General features: G+C 46.6%; 2 protein-coding genes across 2 annotated transcripts in view; both read left to right on the top strand.

Annotated features, from left to right (window-relative positions):
• LOC308102622 (cysteine-rich venom protein-like) overlaps nucleotides 1-25,475 on the top strand; it is a gene marked incomplete at both ends in the record, with an annotated part of 111,604 nt that overhangs the window by 5,602 nt on the left and 80,527 nt on the right. Inside the window, one exon of the mRNA XM_080452423.1 lies at nucleotides 132-222. Within this exon, the coding sequence (XP_080308549.1) occupies nucleotides 132-222 (91 nt within the window). The remainder of the gene's footprint in view (nucleotides 1-131; nucleotides 223-25,475) is intronic.
• On the top strand, nucleotides 992-2,215 carry LOC308103775 (cysteine-rich venom protein Cau1-like; the record flags this gene model as incomplete). The annotated part of the gene is made up of 3 exons (XM_080453934.1): nucleotides 992-1,015; nucleotides 1,242-1,336; nucleotides 2,128-2,215. The coding sequence occupies 3 exons, from the start codon at nucleotides 992-994 to the stop codon at nucleotides 2,213-2,215; spliced, it is 207 nt and encodes a 68-aa protein (XP_080310060.1).

Genomic DNA, 25,475 nt, shown 5'->3' with positions numbered 1-25,475 from the left:
TATATCAGTGGTTCTCATACACTGTTTATGACCACTAACTATGTCAGTGGTTCTCATACACTGTTTATGACCATTAACTATATCAGTGGTTCTCATACAGATCTAACATCCTGTGTCTCTCATTCTCACAGAGTTGGAGCAATGCAGCTGCTGCCAACGCTCAGAAATGGGCCAACGGCTGCTCCAATAACCACAGCCCCTCCAACCAGAGAACCATCAGCAGTAATCACATCACATCACCCGTTTTCAAACATATTCGTTGCTGTCGGGCAGAAACCTCTTATCTCCATATTTTAACTTTTTGTGTTTTTTTCCCCCGTAAATTAACGTCCTAGCTTGATCATACTACAGCGTCACACAAAAGCATCAAAACGTGTTGCTCCGTGCCACGTTGCGAGCTTGTGGATCTGCTACTTTTGCAATTTTTGTATTTGAATCCTGAAAAGTAAAAATCAATTTGGACATAGTATGAGGTTTCCACCCGACCATTAGAGAGGGGACTTTTTGTCCACTGTCACTGCTTCCAGTGCTCTCAGATAAGCTGGCCTGTGGCTTCCGTTGCATAAATAAATGTCGGATTTATCAACCTCAGTTCTAGTTGTGATAGGAGAGCAAACCTTCCTTTTAATTAACTTTAATCAATTAGCTAGTACAGTAGCAGTTAGCAGAGGACTTGGAGACGAGCATATCGAGAGACAGACAGACACAGGCAAATAAACGGATTCCTGGACGGACGGACGGACGGACGGAAAGACAGACAGACAGACAGACAGACAGATTATATTTGGGAAAGTGGATCGATGGATCTCGCAAACCGATGGACAAATTAGTGCCAGTAGAATAACCCTCCACAATTTTTTACACAAGTATGTTTTATACGTTTTGAAAAATTCACTGAGCGGCTGGTGACATGAATACTCACTCTCTCTCTCTCTCTTGGTATAGCCAGTGGATGTGGTGAGAACATATACAGTTCCAGTTCTAAGTTGCCATGGGACACCGCTATCCAGGCCTGGTATGATGAGGTGAATAACTTTCACTACAGCGACTTATCGGTCAGCTTGGCACTGGTCGGACACTTCACACAGGTACACAGTTTATATTTGCACTTTGTCAAAATTTGTCAAACTGTTTTAATTGATAACGTGATACTGTACTGGGAGCTACAGTGTACGTTTTGTGCATTGTTTACACGATGAGTTACTGTTGTGTTGTGTCACTGTGTGTGCATGCGTGTACAGGTGGTGTGGTACCGCTCCAACGAGGTCGGATGTGCCGTGGCCCACTGCCCCAACGCTGCGTACAAATACTTCTATGTGTGTCAGTACTGTCCAGCGTAAGTACAAATACTTCTATGTGTGTCAGTACTGTCCAGCGTAAGTACCAATACTTCTAATCTACACCATACATGGGCAACTGGCGGCCCGGGGGCCACATGCGGCCCCCACCTTCACTTAATGCGGCCCGCAGGTAATTCCAAACATGGAACACAAGTAGCTTAATGACTAGTATTACAATTATATTGTCTTTTTTATGTCCAATGTATTTGTATTTAAGTTCATAAAGATAACATAAGTATAACTAAATGTATTTGAAATCAAATTAAAATGTAACTTTTCAGGATTCTAATAAAAAAATAGCAAAAGAAACATAGAATGGCGAAGTCCGGCATTAATTCACGAAAAAAGTGAACATACGGAGATAAGAGGTTTCTGCCCGACAGTATATGCAATGTGGCCCTATGGAGTGAGTGTTGAAATATAGTGGCCCTCTCCATCATCAAAGTTGCCCACCCCTGTTCTACACTTTTCACTTGGTTCTGTATATGTACAGAGCAAACACACAAACACGTGGAGTCTTTCACCTGCCCATTCTACACCAGCAGAGACACACCAGCAGAGACACACGGAGAGACATCTTACTGAGAAGATCCAAAATATACAGTATAAAACAATAACCGGTGGGCCATAATTTATTGCGACTCGCAGCGATCGATTTGTGGAGTATGTGGCACCCCTTTTGGCCCCACTGACACAAAAAAACAACAAACAACAACGGTTTGCTGTCTCAGACACTCTCTGATCATATAATATTTAATATTTGATGTTGTTGTGACCCACATTGCAGTGGTAACTTACCCACCAACCCTTACAAGTCTGGACCATCTTGTGGTGACTGTCCCAACGCCTGTGACGACAAGCTGTGCAGTAAGTGACCATATTTCTACCACACAGTGGATTGTTTGATTGATTGATTGTACTTAATAGTCAGAAATGTAAACAACACGGCACGGTGGCGCAGTCGGTAGCACTGTCGCCTCACAGCTAGAAGGTCCTGGGTTCGATACCCGCCGGGGACGCTGTGGGCGTTGGTGGTGTGTCTTCTCCACGTCATCAGCGCCCATACCCTAGGTGGGGTTGGCGAAAGGGCCTCTCTGCGTGGAGTTTGCATGTTCTCCCCGTGTCTCCTAGGCCCTAGGGTACCCTCACAAAAACATGTAGTAATCCTGGTCACTATACCGCCCCCCCATGACAGCCGGGGCGCCTGAAGGAGGGGAAAGGAACTGGTTGGAATAACGTGTTCCTTCAGCGCGCTACGTCCTACCGGGGAAACTCCCCCCAGTCAGGTGATAAGAAGGTCAGTTGGCTCTCATGCATTGAAGGAGGCATGAGCGCGGCTCTGGGCTCCCTAGGCTGGCGGGGGGGAGTGTAGCGCCCAGGATCACTTAGATAATTGGCACCGGGTGAAAAAAGGGTTACAAAATAGTGGGAATAAAAAAAAAAACTAAAAAAAATTTTGTAAACAACATGTGGTACAGTCAGACATTAAGGCTAAAAAAAGGATAACACAAAAAAAGTCCTGGGGACTTGTTTCCGTTGTGGTCCTATGTATTCAATTCATCAACATCGCATACAAAATAACACACTAATGCATGTCATCAACAAATACAAAACACTTTATGTACAAAGGAGAAAACGGAAAAACGTCGGCAGTGAATGACACGTCCTTTCTATGGGAAATTGCATTTACCTCCCCTTGTGGTCTCCTGATAGACGGTTTTGTACTGTGAAGGACTTTAATGATGTGATGTGCAGTGGTGGACACTAACCAATTACCAGTGGTGAAAAAAGTACTAAGTAAAAGTAAATGTTTTACTTAAGTAAAAGTATCGATACTGCAATGTAAAAGTACTCTGTTACAAGTAAAAGTCCGGAATTCAAAATGTACTTGAGTAAAAGTACAAAAGCACTGGTATCAAAATGTACTTAAAAGTACCAAAAGTAAAAGTATTAAAATGTTTGAAAATAGCAGATCTACAGCACAAGCTCACAATGCGCTGCGACGCGTTGTGAGCTTGTAGATCGGCTATTTTCAAATAGGCTAGGTATTAAATAGGGCTAAAGTGACTAATGTATGTTTTATAATGTAATAATTTATATCTGAAAAGTAACTAGTAACTAAAGTTTTCAAATAATAGTAGTGGAGTAAAAGTACAATATTTGCCTCTGAGATGTAGTGGAGTAGAAGTATAGACAATTGGAAATACTCCAGTAAAGTAAAAATGGCTCAAAATTGTACCTAAGAACTGTGTACTTGAGTAAATGTACTTAGTTACTTTACACCACTGCCAATTACATTTCTAGGAAGGGACCCCAGGGACCCAAACATACAAAAATATATTATGAATGAACCGCTCTCTCTCTCTCTCTCTCTTAGCCAACCCATGTCCCTATCGTGACCAGTTCAGCAACTGTCCTGGCCAGACGAAAACGTGGGGCTGCACAATGCTCGCAAATTATTGCGCCTCCACCTGCAAATGCACCACTGAGATTGTCTAAACGCCCGTCCACACGTCCCGCCCACTGAATGACCAGCCGGCTGCAAAAAAAACATATCACAAGAAAAGTTATTGAATCCACATTCATTGATGTTCCTTATGCAAAACCCGTGGCTATCATATACTGTGTGGGCGCATACTGTATGTACATCCAATAACAAATGTTCATTAAAAATAACTGACCCCCTTTGGGATTGTTTTTGCTTATAAATATTTGTGGTTTGCGGGTTGCGTTATTTTGGGTAATGTTGTATAAACCTAGGGGTTACGTATGTAACCCCAGTTTTATTAATACCGAAGTAATATGCTTACTTATGGGATATAATCGCCCCCTAGCGATGCACAGAGCACAGCACATGGACTCCCGGTTACAATTCCTATTGTCGCCCTATTGTCCCCCTGGGGAGTCCCAGTCTGTAACCCTACCCATCCGCACGCCCATGGCCTCAGGTCTCGCCCTTGGCAAGACCACGGCCTCCAGGCGCATGACCCCTTGGTCAAAGGCAGAAAGGATCAGAAGGCAAGGACCTGACAGACCAAATAGTCTGACTCCTGTAACTAGAGAGGTCAGACCCCAGTCTACCTCCTAGGTACAAGAGAACCAGGCCCTCCTCTCCCCCGGACCCTGCCTAGCCGGTCCAGAGGAAGCTCAAGCGGGAAGAGAGGAATGCCCCCAGGCATGCACAAAAATCTCCTGACTTTAGTTAACCTATACAACCAAGGCGGTGTGACATCCTCAACGTCGCCACGGCCAGGCTGAAGGCCACAAAGGTCAAGTAAACCTGACATTTGAGGAATAGCAAGCCCCCTAGGCACGCTCCCCACTCTCCTGGCTCACACCTGCCGCCACACCCAAGACTGTGTGCGCCATCTCAGATGCCGCCACGTCAAGGCTGTAAAAGGCCGCAAAGGTCGAAGGAGACGACCAGTTCGCCGCAGAGCATATTTCCTGCATCGGCACCCCCTTGTAGAGGGCCCAAGATGCAGCTACACCCCGAGTAGAGTGGGCCCTGAGCCCCACCGGGACTACAGACCCACTACTCTCATAGGCCAACCTAATCGCCTCCACGATCCATCTGGACAGGGTTGGCCTAGCCACCGCCTTTCTCTGACCGGACCGGCCATAGGAGTTGAACAGCTGAGACGACCCACTGCCGGTCGCCGTCCTCTGACAGTAAAGTCTCAGCGCTCTTACTGGACAGAGACAGTGCAACCGTCTATCCTCCGCCGACACGAACGGCGGCGGGTGGAAGGCCCCCAACTCCACCGGGGCCCTAGCAATCATGCCAGTTTTGGACACAAACTTCAAGTTGGGTTTCAAGACAACCCTCTTGCCGTCGTCCGAAAACCACATGCACTCCGGGCTTACCAAGAGCGCCTGCATGTCACCGACACGTTTAGCTGTACACAGGGCCACCAGGAGCACCGTCTTGAGACTAACGATCCTCAGATCCACAGTCTCAAAAGGTTCAAAAGGAGATTGGCGGGTGAAGACCCACCGACTTGCCCTCGCCCTTCGTGGCAAGCGGAAATGGCCGCCAGGTACACCTTAATGGTGGAAAAGGCCAGATTCTGGTTCAACCTGTCTTGTAGGAAAACCAGGACGCTGCTCACAGGTGCCCGGAAAGCCACCACTGATGGCGACTGCGTCAGGCACCAGGATACGAACATGTTCCACCTGACGTCATACTGGAGTCTCGTGGAAACTGCTCTGGCCCCCTGTATGGTGGCCACCACGTCAGGGGGCAGCCCCTGCGAGCTCAAACTCGCCCTTTCACGGGCTCCTGGGGGTTCTCGTGGAACACCTCGTTCCCTCCCTGTCTCAGAAAGTCTCTGATCAGAGGGAGAGGCCACGGCTCGTCGTAGAGGAGAGGAGTAATCTCCGACCTCCACACGCCCCATGCTGGAGCCACCAGCAGGACTGTCCGGCCCTCGAGCCTGACTTTCTCCAACGTCGGAGGGATCAGTTCCAGAGGCGGGAAAGCATACAGTAGTACGCTCGGCCATTCGTGTGCCAAAGCGTCCACTCCCAAGGAGAGGTCCTTGTTCCCCATCGAGAAGAACCGTAAGCATTTCGCGCTCTCTCTGGATGCAAACAAATCGACTTGAGCCCGGCCGAACCGGGCCCAAATCAGGTTCGCAACCTGCGGGTTGAGTGACCATTCCCTGTATCAAAACCCGCCCCTGGACAGCAGGTCCGCCCCGCTGTTCAGGAGGCCCGGCACATGGGAAGCGCGTAGCGAAGCTAGAAGCGACACGCTCCAGAGCGTCAGCTCGCGTGCCAATCTGTCCAACACAAGGGAACCCAAGCCTCCTTGTTTGTTGACATAGCACATCGTTGTGGTATTGTCCGTTCTGACCAGGACATGACACCCCACGATGCGGCTCTCGAAGTGCTTGAGAGCGAGGAAGACCGCCAACAGCTCCAGGTAATTGATGTGGCACTCCTTCAGAATGGAGTCCCACGTTCCCCTGGCTGAGTAGCCTTCGTGGACAGCCCCCCAACCTGAGAGGCTGGCGTCCGTGGTAATCACCTTCCGTGACACTACCGCGCCTATCCTGACCCCTTCGGACAGGAAGGACGCCTGTGACCACGGTTGGAGTGCCACCACGCACCGTGGTGACACTATCACCTTCTGAGAGCCCATGGTGTGCGGGATCCTCAGAGCCCGCATCCACCTCTGGAAAGGTCTCATGTGGAATCTGCCCAACCGGATCAGGTGTATGGCCGAGGCCATAAGGCCCGCCGCTTGCATGCATGTTCTGTACGTGACTCTGCGCCCCACGAGTAAAGAGCGCACACATGCCAGGAAGCTGGCTATCCTGTCCTGAGACAGACGCGCCACCATCGTGGTTGAATCCAGTGATATCCCCACGGTGGCTTGTTGGGATGGGATCAAGACGCTCTTCTGAGCGTTGATCGTGAACCCCAGGGACGTTAGGTGTGTAATGGCCAACTCTGTGTGCCGCGCCACCTCCTCCTTCGATCCTGCTGCCAGCAGCCAGTCGTCTATGTACGTCGCCAGACGGAGACCCTGCTGCCGCAGTGGAGCTATGGCCGCATCCGTGCATTTCACGAAAACCCGAGGGCTCAGTGACATGCTGAACGGGAGCACCGTGTATTCGTACACTTTGCCTTCGTAGCCAAAGCGCAGGAACTTCCGGTGTGGAGGGTAGATTGGGACGTGAAAATAGGCATCCTTGAGGTCTATGCTCGTCCACCAATCCCCCTGTCGTATCGAGCGTAACAACGTTGCCGTTGTCAGCATTCGAAAATTGAAGACCTTCAGAAATCTGTTCAGGCCCTTCAGATTCAGAATAGGTCTCATGCACCCCCCTTTCTTTTTCACCAGGAAATATTCCGAATAGAAACCCAGCAGGTTCTGATCCGGGGATAATTCTCTGATAGCACCTTTGCTCAGTAGAGACAAAACCTCCTCTCTCAGCGTTATGGCCGCTTGGCCCGATGCTTGAGAGAACAAAACTTTGTTTGTTAGCGGAGGCTTGCTGGAAAATTGCAACCTGTAGCCCTTCAGAACGGTGCGCAGCACCCAAGGGTTCGGTTTGCAAACTTTCCATTGCTCTAGGCACCGAGTGAGAGGATTCACAGGGTTGGTGGGGGCTTCTGACGTCAACTGCTCCATGGAGCGCCTGCCCGTTCCCATGGGAACCAGTGACGCCTCCGGTCTGATCGCTTTGACTGTCGAGGAGGCGTCCATGAGGGGCAGCAGCGGTAGCGTCGGTCCGTTCAATGGACGCGGGGAAGTAACGTGACTGGGCACGGAAGCCTTCTCCGATGTCCACATCCGCCCTGCAGCTCTCTGCCTGTTAGCGATAGCTGGGCTCGTGGGGTGGAGGGGGTTACAAATGACGTCACATCGGAACACTTCAGCGGTGTTGTCGTTACCCGGAACGAAACTCTCGTCCCACATGGGGAGTGTCGACGGGGTAACACCGGGGCCCTCAGACATGTGAACTTCCGCCTCTCCTCGTCCAGAGGGCTCATGAAAGAATGTTGAGGACGGGGCACCCCATTCGATTCGGGGTGCGATCCGCCTCGTTCTTTGACATGGGAAAAAATGTGCGTTTGTGATATTGGCAATACTTTTATTCCACACACAGGCCACAAATTTTTTACACACATTTTGACCAAAGGACAACATGGCAACTGAACCTCGTTCATTGTCTTTTTTAGCGTCTCTTTGAGTCTCTGTGCACCCGGGGAGCCGCCCTCGGCTCTGTCCTGCGGGGCAAGGTCAGCGCCAGTTCTTTTCCCCAAGTGGGGAGCTGACCCCGCATGATGCCGGCCAAGTGGCAGTGACGGGGTCAGCTGAGAGCCCGGCGGAGCCGGGAAAGGACTGTCACTTACCCTTCCCCCTTCGGCTAGCCCCGCTGTCCTTACGTTGGGGCTTGGGCAAAGGGGGGGGTGGAGGAGCGCGTTTCTCGTCTTTGCGCCTGACGTCTCCCACTTCGAAGGAACCATTTGGACGCTCCCAGGAGCTGGTTCTCGTGGAGGAGGACTTGGACGTACCTCGTTTGCGTCCAGTGGCACGTGCCCCACCCGTGGCCCCTTGCTGACGCGGCCGGGTCACAGCAGGGGTGAGGGTGAGGAGGCCTACTGCTGTCTCCTGCCTCTGTTTCTCCGCCGCCTGCGTTTTGGTTATCAAATCCGCGGCGGTGTCGAACAGGTTGTTGGCCTTGAGTGGAAAGGCAAGTAGTCCCGTGGACAAGATTGCCTTACACTCAGTGGCGAGATCAAGCCATTTGACCCTCTCCAGGTCCGCGGGGAGGGCCATGGACTGTCACTTACCCTTCCCCCTTCGGCTAGCCCCGCTGTCCTTACGTTGGGGCTTGGGCAAAGGGGGGGGTGGAGGAGCGCGTTTCTCGTCTTTGCGCCTGACGTCTCCCACTTCGAAGGAACCATTTGGACGCTCCCAGGAGCTGGTTCTCGTGGAGGAGGACTTGGACGTACCTCGTTTGCGTCCAGTGGCACGTGCCCCACCCGTGGCCCCTTGCTGACGCGGCCGGGTCACAGCAGGGGTGAGGGTGAGGAGGCCTACTGCTGTCTCCTGCCTCTGTTTCTCCGCCGCCTGCGTTTTGGTTATCAAATCCGCGGCGGTGTCGAACAGGTTGTTGGCCTTGAGTGGAAAGGCAAGTAGTCCCGTGGACAAGATTGCCTTACACTCAGTGGCGAGATCAAGCCATTTGACCCTCTCCAGGTCCGCGGGGAGGGCCATGGACTGTCACTTACCCTTCCCCCTTCGGCTAGCCCCGCTGTCCTTACGTTGGGGCTTGGGCAAAGGGGGGGGTGGAGGAGCGCGTTTCTCGTCTTTGCGCCTGACGTCTCCCACTTCGAAGGAACCATTTGGACGCTCCCAGGAGCTGGTTCTCGTGGAGGAGGACTTGGACGTACCTCGTTTGCGTCCAGTGGCACGTGCCCCACCCGTGGCCCCTTGCTGACGCGGCCGGGTCACAGCAGGGGTGAGGGTGAGGAGGCCTACTGCTGTCTCCTGCCTCTGTTTCTCCGCCGCCTGCGTTTTGGTTATCAAATCCGCGGCGGTGTCGAACAGGTTGTTGGCCTTGAGTGGAAAGGCAAGTAGTCCCGTGGACAAGATTGCCTTACACTCAGTGGCGAGATCAAGCCATTTGACCCTCTCCAGGTCCGCGGGGAGGGCCATGGCTCGGCCCGTCCACATTAGCCCGTGGCAGGTGCAGAGGATTGCGATTTGCATCAGTCTTTCGAGCTCCTTCGCATCCTCAACCCACTCGGCGTGGACCACCGACGAGGGTTTCTTCTCCATCAGGGGTTTCGCCACCAGCTCTTTAATTCTTGCGACGGCTGATCCCTGGAGGAGCGACACTGTGTTGAACGTCTCTGCAGCTGAGCCCGAGGCCTTATAGAGTGTTCAGTGTCGCGGTGTGTTCCCTCTTGGCGCGGTCAGCGAAGACAGGCCTGTCCTCCAGGCCTAGCTTCACGGAGCCGCCTTTCGCCTGCTCGATGGCGCTGGCCAGGGTCGGGTCCATGGGAGGGAGGCCGACGACCCCCAGGTCGGCACCGGAGAGGATTTTCACCACGAAGCCCAGCTTCTCCGGTTCCTTTCTCCCCTGCTGCCCCGAGAACTGCAAGGCCCCTCGGACGCCGTCGGCCTCGGGCAGCAGTTTAGACTCCACCTGTCGGGGAGGGAGGGGTGACAGACCCTGGAACCCCGGAATGGGGACCCCGATGAACACTTTCATGGCCTCCATGGGCTGCTCCAGGCCGCGTCTGGAGATAGCCCTCTTTAGGGCGGCCGAGACGGGTTCGACGGGCTCCTTCGCCTGGCTAGGAGCCTCCGTCGTCTCCGCTGAAGGCGTAGGAGAACCCGGGCTGGTCATCGTTACCTCCTGGCCTTCTTGGTAGGAGGTGAGCTCCTACTCCTCCTCCTCTTCTCCCCCTTCGTCCATGACGTCGTCTCCCTCGAAGTCCTCGCCGTCCGAGCCGACGCTGCCGTCCGGTGTCGGTGTGTCGCCCCAGGCGAGGAGGGAGGCGGGGGGAGAGAGAGGAGCGCCGCTGTCGTGGAGTGGCCCTCTGGCCGCGACAGGGGAGGCTCGGACCGGCGACGAGGTTAACGCCCCACGGGCAGCCTCGTGCCGGACCTTCCTCGTAGCACCGCTGGATCTCGGGGCAGAATGCAGCGGTGGGCCCATGGACCCCTGGGCCTGCGCTCACCAACGACGCCGTGGGCCCCATGGCGAGGGGAGCGTCGTGGTGAGCGCCGCTGCTAGCTGAGACCGCTAGCCCTGTGGCTCTCTTGAGCCGATGCCCCAGTGCACGGTGTAGTCATCACAGGCCTTGCACGCGTCCTCGTCCCCTGGGCTGTTCAGGGCGATCCACGCGTGGTTGGGCCCCAGACAAGAGATGCAGAGCCGGTGACGGTCCTCTGCGGCGACGAGCAGGCTGCAGCCTTCCAGGCCACAGACACGTGGCGCCTCCATTCCTCCTTCTCCGCCTCCGACGAGGCGAGAACAATAGGCTAGTTAGCACTAGCCTAGCTTAGCTGTTAGCGACCGGCCTATCCTAGCTAACAGCGCTAGCTAGCTCGAGCCCTTGTGGCAGAAAACAGAGAGGATAGGAAATGAAAGTAATAAAACCGATGGTAACGTGGGAGCGTTTAATAACAAAAACTTTTATCACGAATCGCCCGTAGAGAGGCACTGGGTGCCCTCGCTGTGGGATTAGCCGGGATTCTAGGAAGTTGTCTCCGTGATTTGCTGTTTGCTTGCTTCAGGCTCGTGCGCTTTCGCTGTTGCAGAGTGAAGGAAGAGGGCGTATCCCAGTGACGCGAAGGTATTTATACCCTGACCGGTTTCCGGTTTCGCGTAACAAGACCCTATCCAAACGGAATTGTAACCGTGAGTCCATGTGCTGTGCTCTGTGCATCGCTAGGGGGCGATGATATCCCATAAGTAAGCATATTATGAAGGTATGACATAATAACAGTGGTTATCAAACATTTTGAGGTCAAGGGCCCCCATAATGTGCATTTGTCCACGGATCTGAATTTTTCTTTTTGCCAGGATACAAGATTTGTGTTGTTAAAATGTTTCCCAAATAGTCCACATTTCCCCCCAATTTTCTTTTTTGGGGGGAAAATAGCAGATCTACAAGCTACATCTTAGATAAATATATTGTATGCTTTACTCCGCTACAATTATTTTACAGCTTTAGTTACACATTACTTTACTTATACATTAACTATTTAACTGCCAGAGCGTATACAACTAAATAAGGCCCAGACTGCCAGCGATTTTCTTACATTTTCAAGTAGTCACAGAATATTTATCTCCAGTATGATCGATCCCCTGATGGCTAATCACGGAGGGTTTCACTGTGCTTCCGAAAAGAAAAAAAAAGTCATCGCGACCTCCTGCTCGCTTGTTATACGCTGTTAAAAATTGCATGTTTCGGCAAAAAAACATCACAAAAAAACAACAACACAGGAGCCGAGATACAGGATTTTTAAGTAATAAGTTAACCAGGAAGTGAAGGGAGCAGTAAATCTTTGGATCACATCATCAGACGATGTTCAAGTTGGTTGAGATTTCCCCGAAGTCCGGGACTTTTGACACTGACTGAACCATTACTTTCAGTAGGTGGTGTGATAGTTCAAAACAGACACAACCTTTTGTGTGACATTCTACAACGGCTAGACACTGAAAATCAATCAAAATATGACAAGAAGAATTACCACTGTAATAAGGATAATGATATAATATATGCAGACTATAAAATGAATACTTACTCATAAGTACCCTAGGCTGTAGTAATAGCTTAAGTACAAGGCATACAGTGTGTAATTTGACTGTATTGTTCACAGTAGTTATGGGGTAAGTACAACACATATTTGTAATGATATGGCACACATAGAGGACCTGTAGTGGTGAAACCTTTATTAAACCAAACAAACAAAAACATTATCAATATTTATTTTCCCAGGTATAAAAGGGTTTCTTTGAGTTCAGAAAAACACCTCAATAAAGACAAAATCCAACAAATATGTACTATGATAATTTAACAATCCAAACAACACACATGTCAACACACAGTGAACAGCTACACAAACCCAGCAGCTTGTCAGCACTTTGCTGCACCATTATTGCATGCATATCAATGAACATAATTATTGCATGCATATCAATGAACATAATAATTATTGAACGCATATCAATGAAAATAATAATGACTATGATTATATTAATTAATACTATAATAATGAGCATGACTCGTTTTACTCCTGACAAATGTAGACAGGCACTGGTGCTCATATTAGGCACTGGTGTTCATATTGTTCTACCAATAATCTATGAGCTGGAGGAAATAATGCAAGATAATAAAGAAAATAAACATTTGAAATTCAATCATGTTGAATCGAAAATAAGATCCATAGACAAGATAAAACAAAACTCTATACACAAGAAACTAGAAACAAATAGTTTAGTTTATGTTATTCAGTCATGTTGATATTGTCATATTATGTGATTCCTCTGGTTTAGTATCCTTGTGTCATTGTCATCCTGGAATAGACTGAATGATCATATGTGTCTGTGTGTGACTAACTTCAACTAAAAGGCTTCCCCCCCTGTATGAGTTCTCATGTGCCTTTTTACTTTAGCCTTTTCAGCAAAGCTTTGACCACAAACTGCACAAGAAAAGGGCTTTTCGCCTGAATGAGTCCTCATGTGGTTTTTTAGATTACTTTTGCAAACAAAGTCTTTACCACAAACTGTACAAGAAAAGGGCTTTTCACCTGTATGAGTCCTCATGTGTTTTTTTATAGAACTTTTCTGATTAAAGCTCTGTCCACAAACTGTACAAGAAAATGGCTTGTCGCCTGTATGAGTCCTCATGTGCCTTTTTACTTTAGCCTTTTCAGCAAAGCTTTGACCACAAACTGCACAAGAGAAGGGCTTTTCGCCTGTATGAGTCATCATGTGTATTTTCAGATGACTTGTGCTGCTAAAGCCTTTACCACATACTGTACAAGAATAGGGCTTTTCTCCTCTGTGAATCATTGTGTGTCTCTTCAGATTTCCCTTTTGAGTAAACATTTTGCCACACTCTGTACAACTAAAACTTGTCTTCCCTGTGTGACTCCTCATGGAGTGAGTTTGTTTCGATGATTTCAGGTCCTGGTTTATCTTGTGTGATTTCAGTGTGTTTAAAGCTGGCTGATCCTCCCAGTCATCACTGTCTTCAGTGTCTGATTCAGAACAGCGTGAAGAGAGGAGCTGTTCATCACTAGTTGGTTGTGATGTTCTACAGTCCTCTACATCAGCTTGTGTTTTCATGTGTTCAGTTGAGGTGCTGGCTACAAGCTCTGTCCCTCTGTTTTCATCATCATCTTCACTTTTCATTGCTAGTAAGGTCAACGTTGACCCACCAGCCTCTTCAGGTCTTTGAAGTAGCTCCTCCTGTTCCTCTTTAATCTGTGGAGATTGTGTTTCCTCCTGGACCAGACTGGAGCCCCACTCCTCTTCAGGGGAAACCTCCTCTTTACACACAGGGACTTGCGGGAAGTCTAGGAAAAATATACAATGAGACTCTATAAAAGGTTTGAATTTTCCATGCAGTGTTCCCTCTATTGTATGAAAATCTGGTGCACACACATGAACTTTAAAGTCTCTCTCTCTCTCTCTCTCTCTCTCTCTCTCTCTCTCTCTCTCTCTCTCTCTCTCTCTCTCTCTCTCTCTCTCTCTCTCTCTCTCTCTCTCTCTCTCTCTCTCTCTCTCTCTCTCTCTCTCTCTCTCTCTCTCTCTCTCTCTCTCTCTCTCTCTCTCTCTCTCTCTCTCTCTCTCTCTCTCTCTCTCTCTCTCTCTCTCTCGTCAAAACGTTCTTTTGTTTTCTGCAGTGAATGAAGTTGGAGCATTAGAAGTGAGTTGTGAGTCCCCTTCTTTTCTTCATGATCCTGCTTTTCGCACTATTATCTTTCAAGGGAGCGTTGGTTTCCACCATCTTAGATTTCCGGTTCCAGAAAAAAAAGAGAGCGACTCTTTGTTATAATACATTTTAAAAACTAATGTGTTGTTCGACAGAAGACTTGAAACTAGCAATTGAAAACAAAGTATTTATGAAAAGGTTTTCCAGTAATAAAACCAAGAGTAGAGTTATATTCCCATTGACTTATTTGGAATAATTATTTTATATTTTTTTCAGGAGGAGCTACTTCAAAGAGTGGAATTAGCAGGAATTAGCGCTACCTGCCATTAACACTTTACCCGCCAAGATATTAAACATCGTATTATTACTTTTATTACCTTAAATAGACTATCTTTGAAACGCAGTGGAAGCCACGTTGTGTACAAAAATGGAAAATAAAGTCTCTGGGGGTTGGGGAGGGATCCGTGTATCCACTGGAACGATAACATTCCAAACGCGAGCAGCCATTTTGGAGTTATGGCCCGTTGAAAATGGATGGTTTTCACCACAAAAAAAGAATCTGAGTTAGAAGTGTTTTTCTAAAAATCCTATAGTTGGGGCGGACGAAAGTCAGTTTTTTTGGAATGACGTCACATCCGTCTACTGCTTCTCTGAGTGACGAGGGATCATTCCTAAGCTGTGCTAGAGCGCCCCTTGTGGAATTTTCTAAATAATAAATAAATAAACGCATATCTGCATTCTTGGCAGGCAAGTGATGCATTTAACACATTCACTGCCAGGGGGTTTCTAAAACAGGCTGCAGCCTCTGCCAGCATTTAACGATTTTCTTACCTTTTCAAGTAGTCACAGAATATTTATCTCCAGTATGATCGATCCCCTGATGGTTGCTAATCACGGAGTGTTATGGTTGGGACACACCAGATAGTAATATTATTTAATGCATTTATCAAAAAATAAAAGCTTACCAGAGCTTTCACAGCTTTCCCGCCTTTTTTCAAACCCGGAAGTGAGACAGGGGACCTTAGAATATAGCTAAAACCTGTTTATGCCTGATTAAATTATGTTTTTGAATAAATTTGACGGAGTTGACAACAATCTTGGACACAACTTTAAAGGGCAAAAACTTTTACAAAAAAAACATTAAAAAAAAAAGTTGATGGCAAAAGTACATTCTTACACCTGCTATCAATACACATGGTTAGTTTTTTTTTAATGCTTTTAACAAAAACAATTTTGAAGTTGTGAATCCTTGTCTTAGACAAGGGTGTTTTCTGGCAGAGTGCAAGTTTAGATGTAAAAAAAAGGAAACAGACCAATTTTTATAAATCTTATGTAATTCATATATATAAATCATTTAAGAATATATTTTCACCAAACATTTTCTAAATTATTGTGTTAATAAATAATAATTTTCCCCTCCTCCCATAAAATTAACGTGACAGTCATGGTCCGAATTTGAGATATTATGTTGCGACATAAAATCAACCTTGGTTAACAATTACAATGTTAAGGGGCCCACCCAGGTTTATTTTTTAATTACATTTTTTTTTAAAATATATATATATTTATTTATTTTCTGGGTGGGGAGGGGCCCCTAACGTCATGGGCCCCAACGCAACCGCGTTGTCTGCGTGACGGTAGTGACGCCCCTGCTTATAGATCTGCTATTTTGGCTATTTGCTATTTTGGCTATATCTGCTATTTTGGTACTTAAAGTATATTTTGATGCCAATACTTTTGTACACTTCAAACCCCCCACACACCCCCCATACACCTTGCACCAAGCAGGGGCATAACTGATGACAATTAGGAGAATGGAAACAGCTGATCAACCGGAGACAAGTCTACACACTCAAATACAACACAGTCAGCGATACCAAGTCAAAGAGAGCCTTGATTGAATTTGTACTGTTTATACAATTGTTTTGGCTTGAAACGAGCCTACATTGTTTCTTCAGGAACAATATGTTCTAGTTTGTCTAAAGATCTAATGTGTATCAAAATGTATCAGTTTTAGATTATTCGCCAGTGTCAGAGTTACATTAACACTGAGAATTCTATAGTGTGTAGATTGGGGTCCCTGAGATTAAAAGAAAAAAAGAAGCAATAAAAGTATCAAATGGGGGGTCCATGGCCTAATGAATATCAAAGTGTGGGTCCTTGACAATAAGAATGTTGAGAATCATTGTAACTGAGTCTCAGAGTTAAAGACCCTTACGGGTACACTTTGACCCCTGGAGGTCCCCGGACCTCACGTTCAGAACAGTAATAATAATAATAATAATAAAGCTTTATTTATATAGCACCTTTCAAAACAAAGTTACAAAGTGCTTCACAGAGATAAAATACACCATACAGTAGGAGAGCACAAAAATAAGAAAACATTAAAAGCAACCCAAAAAAAAAGAAATTATGCAGCAATATAGTAGGACACAATGGGTAAAAGTCTTTAGGTAATAAAAGCGACTCTATATAAGTGGGTTTTCAGGAGGGATTTGAACCGGGGCACAGACTCTGCAAGCCTGATCTCTAAGGGGAGGGCATTCCAGAGAGTCGGGGCTCTAAATGCGAAGGCCTGATCACCTTTTGTTGTTTTATGGGAGAATGGGATTTCGAGTAGAACTTTGTCTGAGGACCTCAAATTGCGCTCTGGTTTATATGGCTCAAGTAGGTCGGAGATGTATGAAGGGGTCAGACCAGAGATGGCCTTAAAGATAATTAATACCATTTTTAAATCAATTCTGAAAGCGATTGGGAGCCAATGTAGGGATGCTAGAATTGGTGAAATATGATCGTACTTTCTAGTGCCGGTCAGGACCCGGGCGGCAGCGTTCTGGATCAGTTGTAACCGTTGAATTGATTTGTTAGAAAGACAGGAATATAGGGAGTTACAGTAGTCAAGGCGTGAATAGATGAATGCATGAATTACTTTAGTTAAATCGGGGGTGGATAGGAAGGGCTTGATTTTCACGATGTTTCTGAGGTGGTAGAAGGATATCTGAATGACCTTTTTTATATGGCCTTCAAAATTGAGGTCAGGATCAAGGGTGACCCCCCGGTTCCTTACGGAGGGCTTCAGGTTTGGAGCTAAAGAGCCCAGGTTTAGACCCAGCAGGGCTCTTTGCTGGGGAGAATCATTCAGTTGTAGGAAATTGCTAAACATCCAGAGTTTGATGTCAGCTAGGCATGCATGAAGTTTGGGTATGCTGGAGGAGTCGTTTGGAGTGATGGGGAGATATAATTGGGTGTCATCGGCATAGCAGTGAAATTGGATGTTGTGACTACGGATGATGTTACCAAGGGGAAGCATATAGAGGGAGAAGAGGATGGGGCCAAGGATCGAACCTTGGGGGACGCCGAAATGTAGGGGGGCTAAGGATGAGGTTGCATCACCGATGCCAATGGAAACAAATCTGCCAGATGAGTATGATCTAAACCACTCAAGGGCGGTGCCTGAAATGCCTACCCAGTTTTCCAGCCGGCTGATCAGGACCGCATGGTCGATCGTATCGAAGGCCGCAGTCAAGTCCAGTAGGACGAGGATGGAACAGTTTCCTAAATCTGCGGCCATGAGGAGGTCATTGACAACTTTCAGGAGAGCCGTTTTCGTGCTATGGAGAGCACGGAAACCAGACTGAAATTTCTCGAAAAGGCAGTTTCCACTCATATGGCCCACGAGCAGAGTGAAAACTATACCTTTTCAACAACTTTGGACAGAAAGGGTAGTTTGGATATAGGTCTGTAGTTATTCATGGAGGAGGGGTCAAGGTTTGCTTTTTTGAGGAGGGGAGTGACTAGTGCGGTTTTAAAATGGGTGGGAATGGACCCAGAGATCTCCTTCAGAAGGCTGGTGGGAATGAGGTCTAGCGACGGCGTGCTCAATTGTCCTGAAGAGAGTTCTGGAGTTTTGATAGTTCTTGGCAATGAGGTTGGAGAAGTAATTTGCTCTGGCATCTTTAACTGAATTATTGTACGATTTCATGAGATCTTTCATGATTTCGTGGCTTTCCATTTCCGTACAGATTTTCTAAGTTCTCTTTTAAGTGCGCGGGTGTGATCATTGAGCCAGGGTGAGGTGACGTTGGGTGTGTTGGCACGGGTTTTAAATGGAGCGACAAGGTCAAGGTTAGTTAGGCAGATGCTGTCAAAGTAGTTGAGCTGATTGTCAGTAGAGTGAGAGAGGGCAGGAGAAGTGGCAGAGGAGATAAACACAGAACTGAATTTGGCGGAGGTTGAAGGGTTAATGATGCGAGAGCGAATGGGAGCCCGTAATTTACTGGGGGGCGGAGCAATCAGCATATCAAAAATTATGCGACCACTCCGAGGCGTTGTTTACTAGGTTGACAATGCTCATGCCAGAAGACATCACAAGGTCAAGGATGTGACCTTTGACATGGGTAGGGCCAGTTGGCTGAATTATAAAATCGAAAGATTGTATTAGGGTGAGGAATTCTCGTGCCAGCGGATTATTGGGGCAGCAGATATGGACGTTGTAGTCCCCGAGCAGGGTCACCCTGTCGTAGTTGGGCATGGATAGGGAAAGCAGGTCAGATAACTCAGTGATGAAGGAGCTATTGGGTTGGGGAGAACGGTAAACTAGAATAAACAGTGTGTGTTGGTGCTTAAAGGAGAATACCGGACAAATTAAGTGTTGTCTTTGATGTCTCGTTACTCACCGACCGACGTGAAAAGTGGCGTTCTTTTTTTCCATCGATTCCCCTGTCGTCATTTTTTAAACCCCCTCCGTTGTCAGAATGGGAGCGCGTGGGTTAGGGAGATTCGTCTATTATAACCGAGGCAAAGTTGTTTTTCTCTCTACTGCTAGTCATTGTGGAGTCTCATGATAGTCAAACATGCGTTGAAATTTCCTGCGAGTAACGAGACATCAAAGACAACACTTAATTTGTCCGGTATTCTCCTTTAATAGAAAATGCCAAATACTCAAATGAGGGGAAGACACCAAATGACAGGGGAATACAAGTGAGCTTATTATTATAAATAGCAGCAACACCACCACCACGGCCAGTGGGCCTGGAGTTCTGTAGGTAGGAGTAATCAGGAGGGGAGGCCTGATTAAGGAGAGTGAATTCATAATTTTTCACCCATGTCTCAGTTAGCAGAAAGATGTCGATGTTATTTGAAGTAATAAAATTGTTACAAGGAAATTACTTTTCATTGAGCGACCTAATATTCAGAAGGGAGACTTTAATATGGATGGGGTAATTTTTGTTGGGTTGGTGTTGGTGGATAAATTAGGATAGATTAGGTTGTTGGAATTCATTCCGGGGCCCTTGTGGTTGTTAAGAATTCTTTGGCCAAATTGAACAGGGATTAGATATTGTGACTGAATATTGGGAGAAGTGACAGGTGAAACTGCAGCGGGAATAGGGGTAAGAGGTCCGCCCGGCCAGCAGGGGGCGATGTAAGGGATATGGGTGGTATGTTGGGAGTGAATGGGAGTAGTCACTCCGTGGGGGTGGTCAGCCGGGTCAGACGGGGTGAGAAGTCAGTGTTGTGAATGTGAATGCCTGTAGGCGGACACAGAGCGGCGGAGGTTAATTGCGAGCATTTTACACCCAAGTCTACTCGGGTGTAGACCGTCAGAGATAAAAAAGGACGGGCGGTCCCAGAACAGAAAAAAGTTGTTGATGTAATGGAGGTTGACGGAGTGACACACAGATTGGAGCCAGTAGTGCAGGTGCATAAGTCGGCTGAGTTGGAAATCACTGCGGTCCAGTGTGGGAAGTGGACCCGAGATGTGTACTGATAATCCACAGCTGCTGAGGAGTGAGAAGATGCGTTTCATGTTGGACCTAGCTACTACAGATTGGGTGTAATTTGTTCCAATGTGGAGGATAATGCTATTAACGGTGGACGGGAGAGAGGACAGGAGTTTGGGAAGTTTGGCGAGGATGTCAGTGGTGGTCGCACCAAAAAAAACTATGGGTTATAGCGTTAGCGAAACGGATGTACTTTGTGATTGAATCGCCGATGATTACCATGGTGGGGGGGAAGAGGGGAAGCGGAGTGGGCATGGGATGATGCAATGGAGAGGACACTGTTGCTGAGGGTGGGCTTACGGAGGACGGCGACCGTTGTGCAACCGTAGATGTGCGTGTTGGCGGAGCGATGCTAACCAAGGAGGGAGGGGCTCAGCTGGGTGGGGGAAGGGGAGGCCCTCCGAGTTTCTAATAACGGCTGTCCTCAGGAGCTTGCGGCGAGTGGAGGCGGAGCACGTACCGGGCTCCAGAGGGGTGTTGTTGTGATCATGGAATGGGGGGGTTCTTGTATGTCCAGGGGGGAGAACTTGTTTCTGGTGGTGGGAATGGGTGTGACCGATGGACGGGGCTTAGGACGGGGCAAGGACGGGGCTTCCCCCGACCGGCCGTTTTCCATGGAACCGGAGTGGAGCTGGCCATGGGCAGACGCGCGGGCGGGCGTGCAGCAACCTCCCGGGACCAGCGGCCAGCAGTGTCCAGACGCACCGGGATGGTGTCATCCAGTTCGGCTATGCGGGCATGGCGGTTGGAGATGCCCGGAACCGGTCCAGGGGCGTCTAGGTACGCCGGGACAGTGTCATTCATCTCTGCCACAGAAACCGCTGGGGTAGATCCGATGGACACCTCGGAGGCGTCCGAGACCAGTCCGGCGGCTGAGGCGATGAATGTATCAATGAGGAGCTCGTCGTCGCGGATCTGGTGGAGCCTGGAGATTCTGCATTCCAGCTTGGATACTTTCTGGGTCATATGATGGCAGCTGTCACAGGTTGGAGATGAGGTAGGTGATGGCGTCATTGTGGTGGGTTCTGAGGGTAAAAAACAGCTATGGCCAGTAAAAGTGAATTTGATAGAAAAAAGGTGCAAATGTGGTGTGGCAGTAGGTGTTCAAGTAGGGGCTTGTGCGGGACGTACCGGCAGGGATCTACAGAAAAGACATGTTGTCATTAGACTCCGCCTTTTATTTATTTCTGTGGGCACTTTTTTCATTTCTATATTTCATTTATTGTTGTTTTTTTGTGGGCTGTAGTAAGACACTAAAGTAACTCCGTACTGTTGTTTTCCCATAGGCATTTTTGCCTTTTCCCCTTTTTTTGTTTGTTTTTTAGTTTTTTTAGTGAAAAATATCTTGCTGTTGGTAGCCATGGCTGTCAGTTCCCACCTGATATTGTGTGGGAGTTCTGACCAATTCAGACCGCACTGAATAACTGCTAACTTGCATAACGTCTTAAGACTAGGACTTAAGTCCAATATGATCAGGTGATTGGATGTACTGTTCTCAGCTCCAAAGAGGATGCCACGATCTCCCACTATGCAACAGCGCATATTCATTGAGGGTGTGCCTTTCCCCTTGGGCTTAACCTTCTTCCAGGAGAAGGTCTCTAGATTGAATTTCCACAGATCATTGAAGCTCTGGTCCTGGTTACCGCCACCATATACGTACAGCTCTCCATTGTAGGCAAAGGCTGAATGACACCAGCATCCTTCTGGAAGACATTGTGCAGAACGTGTGCTCAGCCAGCTATTGGTCTCTGTGTCAAACACTCTGATGTTGATGTAGATGTCGTCCTGCTGGTACCCTAAGCCACCAAATACAAACTTCTTTGTCCCGATGATGGTGGCAGAGTGACATAGTGAATCAGGAGGCAGAGTACCTCTGGTGTTAATTGAAGACCAGACCATCGTGGTGGTGTCCAGCTTGTAGATGCCATTAGCTTCAGCATGCTCCATAAACCGCTGCAGCTGGAGGACTCCTCCATGGATATACATGACCTTGCCCAAGACACAGGCTTAGTGGCCCCACCTCGCCATTGGAACAGTCCCAGAAATCCTCGGCTTGAACCATCTGTGGGTGTCGATATCAAATGCATAAAGGGTGTTGTTGTTCAAACCAAAACGTACCATTCCCCCCCAGATGTAGATATGTTCTATCAGCACAGCTGTGTGGTGCTCAAGGTCGGAGGGAACCTGACGGTGACGTTCCCCTCTCACAGTTGTCACTTGGGGCATCTTCCTCCAGTGTAAAGTCACTGTATTGAAGACGTTCATGTCCATATCCTTCCATTGTTTTCCAAAACAGTACAACTCATGCCCCACAACAACAGCAGAATTATGAGAGAGTGTTATTTCCTCTTCATTGAGATGAACGGTCCACTTAAACATTTTACACACCTGCACCACTGTTGTGTCAAACTGGATAAATGCACTCTCGCTCTGAAAAAGAATGGATTCCACGTGTTTAACAGCCTAGCACATACTTTTAGCTACAAACTCCGTTCCAACTCTACAACGTTCGACCTATTAAGGACATATCGGCTACCATTTGAATTTTTGAAATAATTTGTACTTTTAGAGATATTTCACTTTTAATTGCTTAAAAAATCCCATTCATTTCAATGGGAAAATTCATACATTTAGCTAGAAACTCCGTTCCAACTCTACAACGTTCGGCCTACTTAGGACATATCGGCTACCATTTGAAATGTTTAAATAATTTGTACTTCTAGAGATACTTCACTTTTAATTGCAAAAAAATAAATTATTTCCGTTTTTTGACCTCTAACTAGTCCTTCATAGTTTTAGCTACAAACTCCGTTCCAACTCTACAACGTTCGGCCTACTTAGGACATATCGGCTACCATTTGAATTTTTGATCTGAATTAAAAATGTTTGAGATATTTCACTTTGAATTTCCCCATTGAAATGAATAGGATTTTCCACCCGTTTCACCCGTTTTTTTGTCTGCTAACTAGTCCTTCATACCTTTAGCTACAAACTCCGTTCCAAATCTACAACGTTTGGCCTACTTAGGACATATCGGCTACCATTAGAATTTTTTTTAATAATTTGTACTTTAAGAGATATTTAACTTTTAATTGCTACTTTAGAACCTTTCAAACCTTTAGAACCTTTTAAACCTTTAGAACTTCTTTCAAACCTTTCAAACCTTTAGAACTTCTTTCAAACCTTTCAAACCTTTAGAACCTTTCAAACCTTTCAAACCTTTAGAACCTTTCAAACCTTTCAAACCTTTAACACTACTAATACTTTAACACTTACAAAACTATCAATACTCAATACCATCAACATTCTTAGCGATCCCACACTGTTTCTTCAGGAAGAGTACTTTCTAGTTTATTGTGGGATCGCTAAAGCGATCACACTAATGTTATTGCCAATAATTCCCACCGTTTTTTGGACCCTAACTAGTCCTTCATACTTTTAGCTACAAACTCCGTTCCAACTCTTCAACGTTCGGCCTACTCAGGACATGTCGGCTACCATTTGAATTTTTGAAATAATTTGTACTTTTAGAGATATTTCACTTTTTACTGCTAAAAAAATCCCATTCATTTCAATGGGGAAATTCATACTTTTAGCTAGAAACTCAGTTCCAACTCTATAACGTTCAGCTTACTTGGGACATAATAGCTACCATTTGAATTTTTGAAAAAAAATGTACTTTTAGAGATATTTCACTTTTTACTGCTAAAAAAAATCCCATTCATTTCAATGGGGAAATTCATACTTTTAGCTAGAAACGCTGTTCCAACTCTATGACGTTCGGCCTACTTAGGACATATCGGCTACCATTTGAATTTTTTAAAACAATTTTACTTTTAGAGATATTTCACTTTGAATTGCTTATAAAATCCCATTAATTTCAATGGGGAAATGCCATTTAGCTACAGTGGAGCCTAGCAACTGCTTATTAGACCATATCAACACCATATTAAAGCCTAGCAACCACCTATTATACCCTAGCAACAGCCTATTAGACCCTAGCAAACACCTTTTGTACCCTAGCAACCGAATATTAGACCATATAAACTGCATATTAGACCTTAGCAACCCCCTATTAGACCCTAGCAACCACCTGTTTTACCATAGCAACCACCTGTTTTACCCTAGCAACCACCTGTTTTACCCTAGCAACCACCACTTAGACCGTAGCAACCGCCTATTAGACCCTAGAAACTGCTTATTAGACCATATCAACCGCCTATTAGACCCTAGCAATCACTGTTTTACCCTAAAAAACTACAAACCTTTCAAACCTTTAACACTTTTAAAACCTTTAGAACCTTTAAAACCTTTAGAACCTTTAGAACCTTTAGAACCTTTAGAACCTTTAGAACCTTTCAAACCTTTAGAAATTTTTACATCTTTGAAACCTTTAGAACCTTTAGAATCTTTCAAACATTTAGAACCTTTAGAGCCTTTAGAACCTTTCACATCTTTCAAACCTTTCAAACCTTTCAAACCTTTAGAACCTTTCAAACCTTTAGAACCTTTCAAACCAGAACATTTCAAACCTTTAGAACATTTCAAACCTTTCAAACCTTTCAAACCTTTAGAACCTTTCAACCCTTTCAAACCTTTAGAACCTTTCAACCCTTTCAAACCTTAAAAATGTCAAACCTTTAACACTACTAACACTATCAATACTCAATACCAGCAACATTCTTAGCGATCCCAGACGGTTTCTTCAGGAACAGAACTTTCTAGTTATTATTATTATTTTCAAAGTAATGACCTGTAAATGTTAGATCAGTCTTCTGCAGCAGGTTAGTTAATACTGAAGTAGAAATATATTCAAAGCTTCAGTGAACCCATTATACTCCAACAACTGAACCATCGTCTGATTCATGGTACATTGGGTCCATGCATCGATGTGGTCACATTGTTAATGCTGAAATCGATAACCGATTCATATCGGTTCATCTTTACACCCTTAATACCAGCCCACTTTCACCAATAAAAGATATAAAGAGAGAGTGCTTGAAACTTACTTAGATCCAGGTGGTCTTCAGGTTCCTGTTTAATAGAAACAGTCCTGGCTGGAGAACTGATCTTCACCTGCAGACTGGACTCCACACACTGATCTGGAATGAAAGAATACAATAAATACTTTAAAAATTGAGTGCCAGAGTTTTTTTTAAAACAGGGCACATCCAGTGCCAGTGTTTTTTACTGTTTATCTGCGATCTTTTTAGACCTGCAGAAGCCACCACGAGGACCCGCATGTAAACAAAGGGTGTCTGGGCGATGGCCAAGGGTCCCGACTAACGACTGGAACAATAATATTTCTACCGTGATCCGCCATTGCAGAGAGAACGCCCATTGAAAATGGCTGGTTTTGACCACTGTAAAAAGATATGGAGGTATGGACCTTTTTCATAAGATCCCATCATTGGGGCAGATGCACGTCCGTTTTTTGGGG

This window comes from Gymnoscopelus braueri, assembly GCF_963280865.1.
Source record: "Gymnoscopelus braueri genome assembly, chromosome: 16".
Classification (NCBI taxonomy): domain Eukaryota; kingdom Metazoa; phylum Chordata; class Actinopteri; order Myctophiformes; family Myctophidae; genus Gymnoscopelus; species Gymnoscopelus braueri.
Note: the sequence above shows the minus strand (reverse complement) of the source record. Positions and strands in the feature narration are given on the sequence as shown.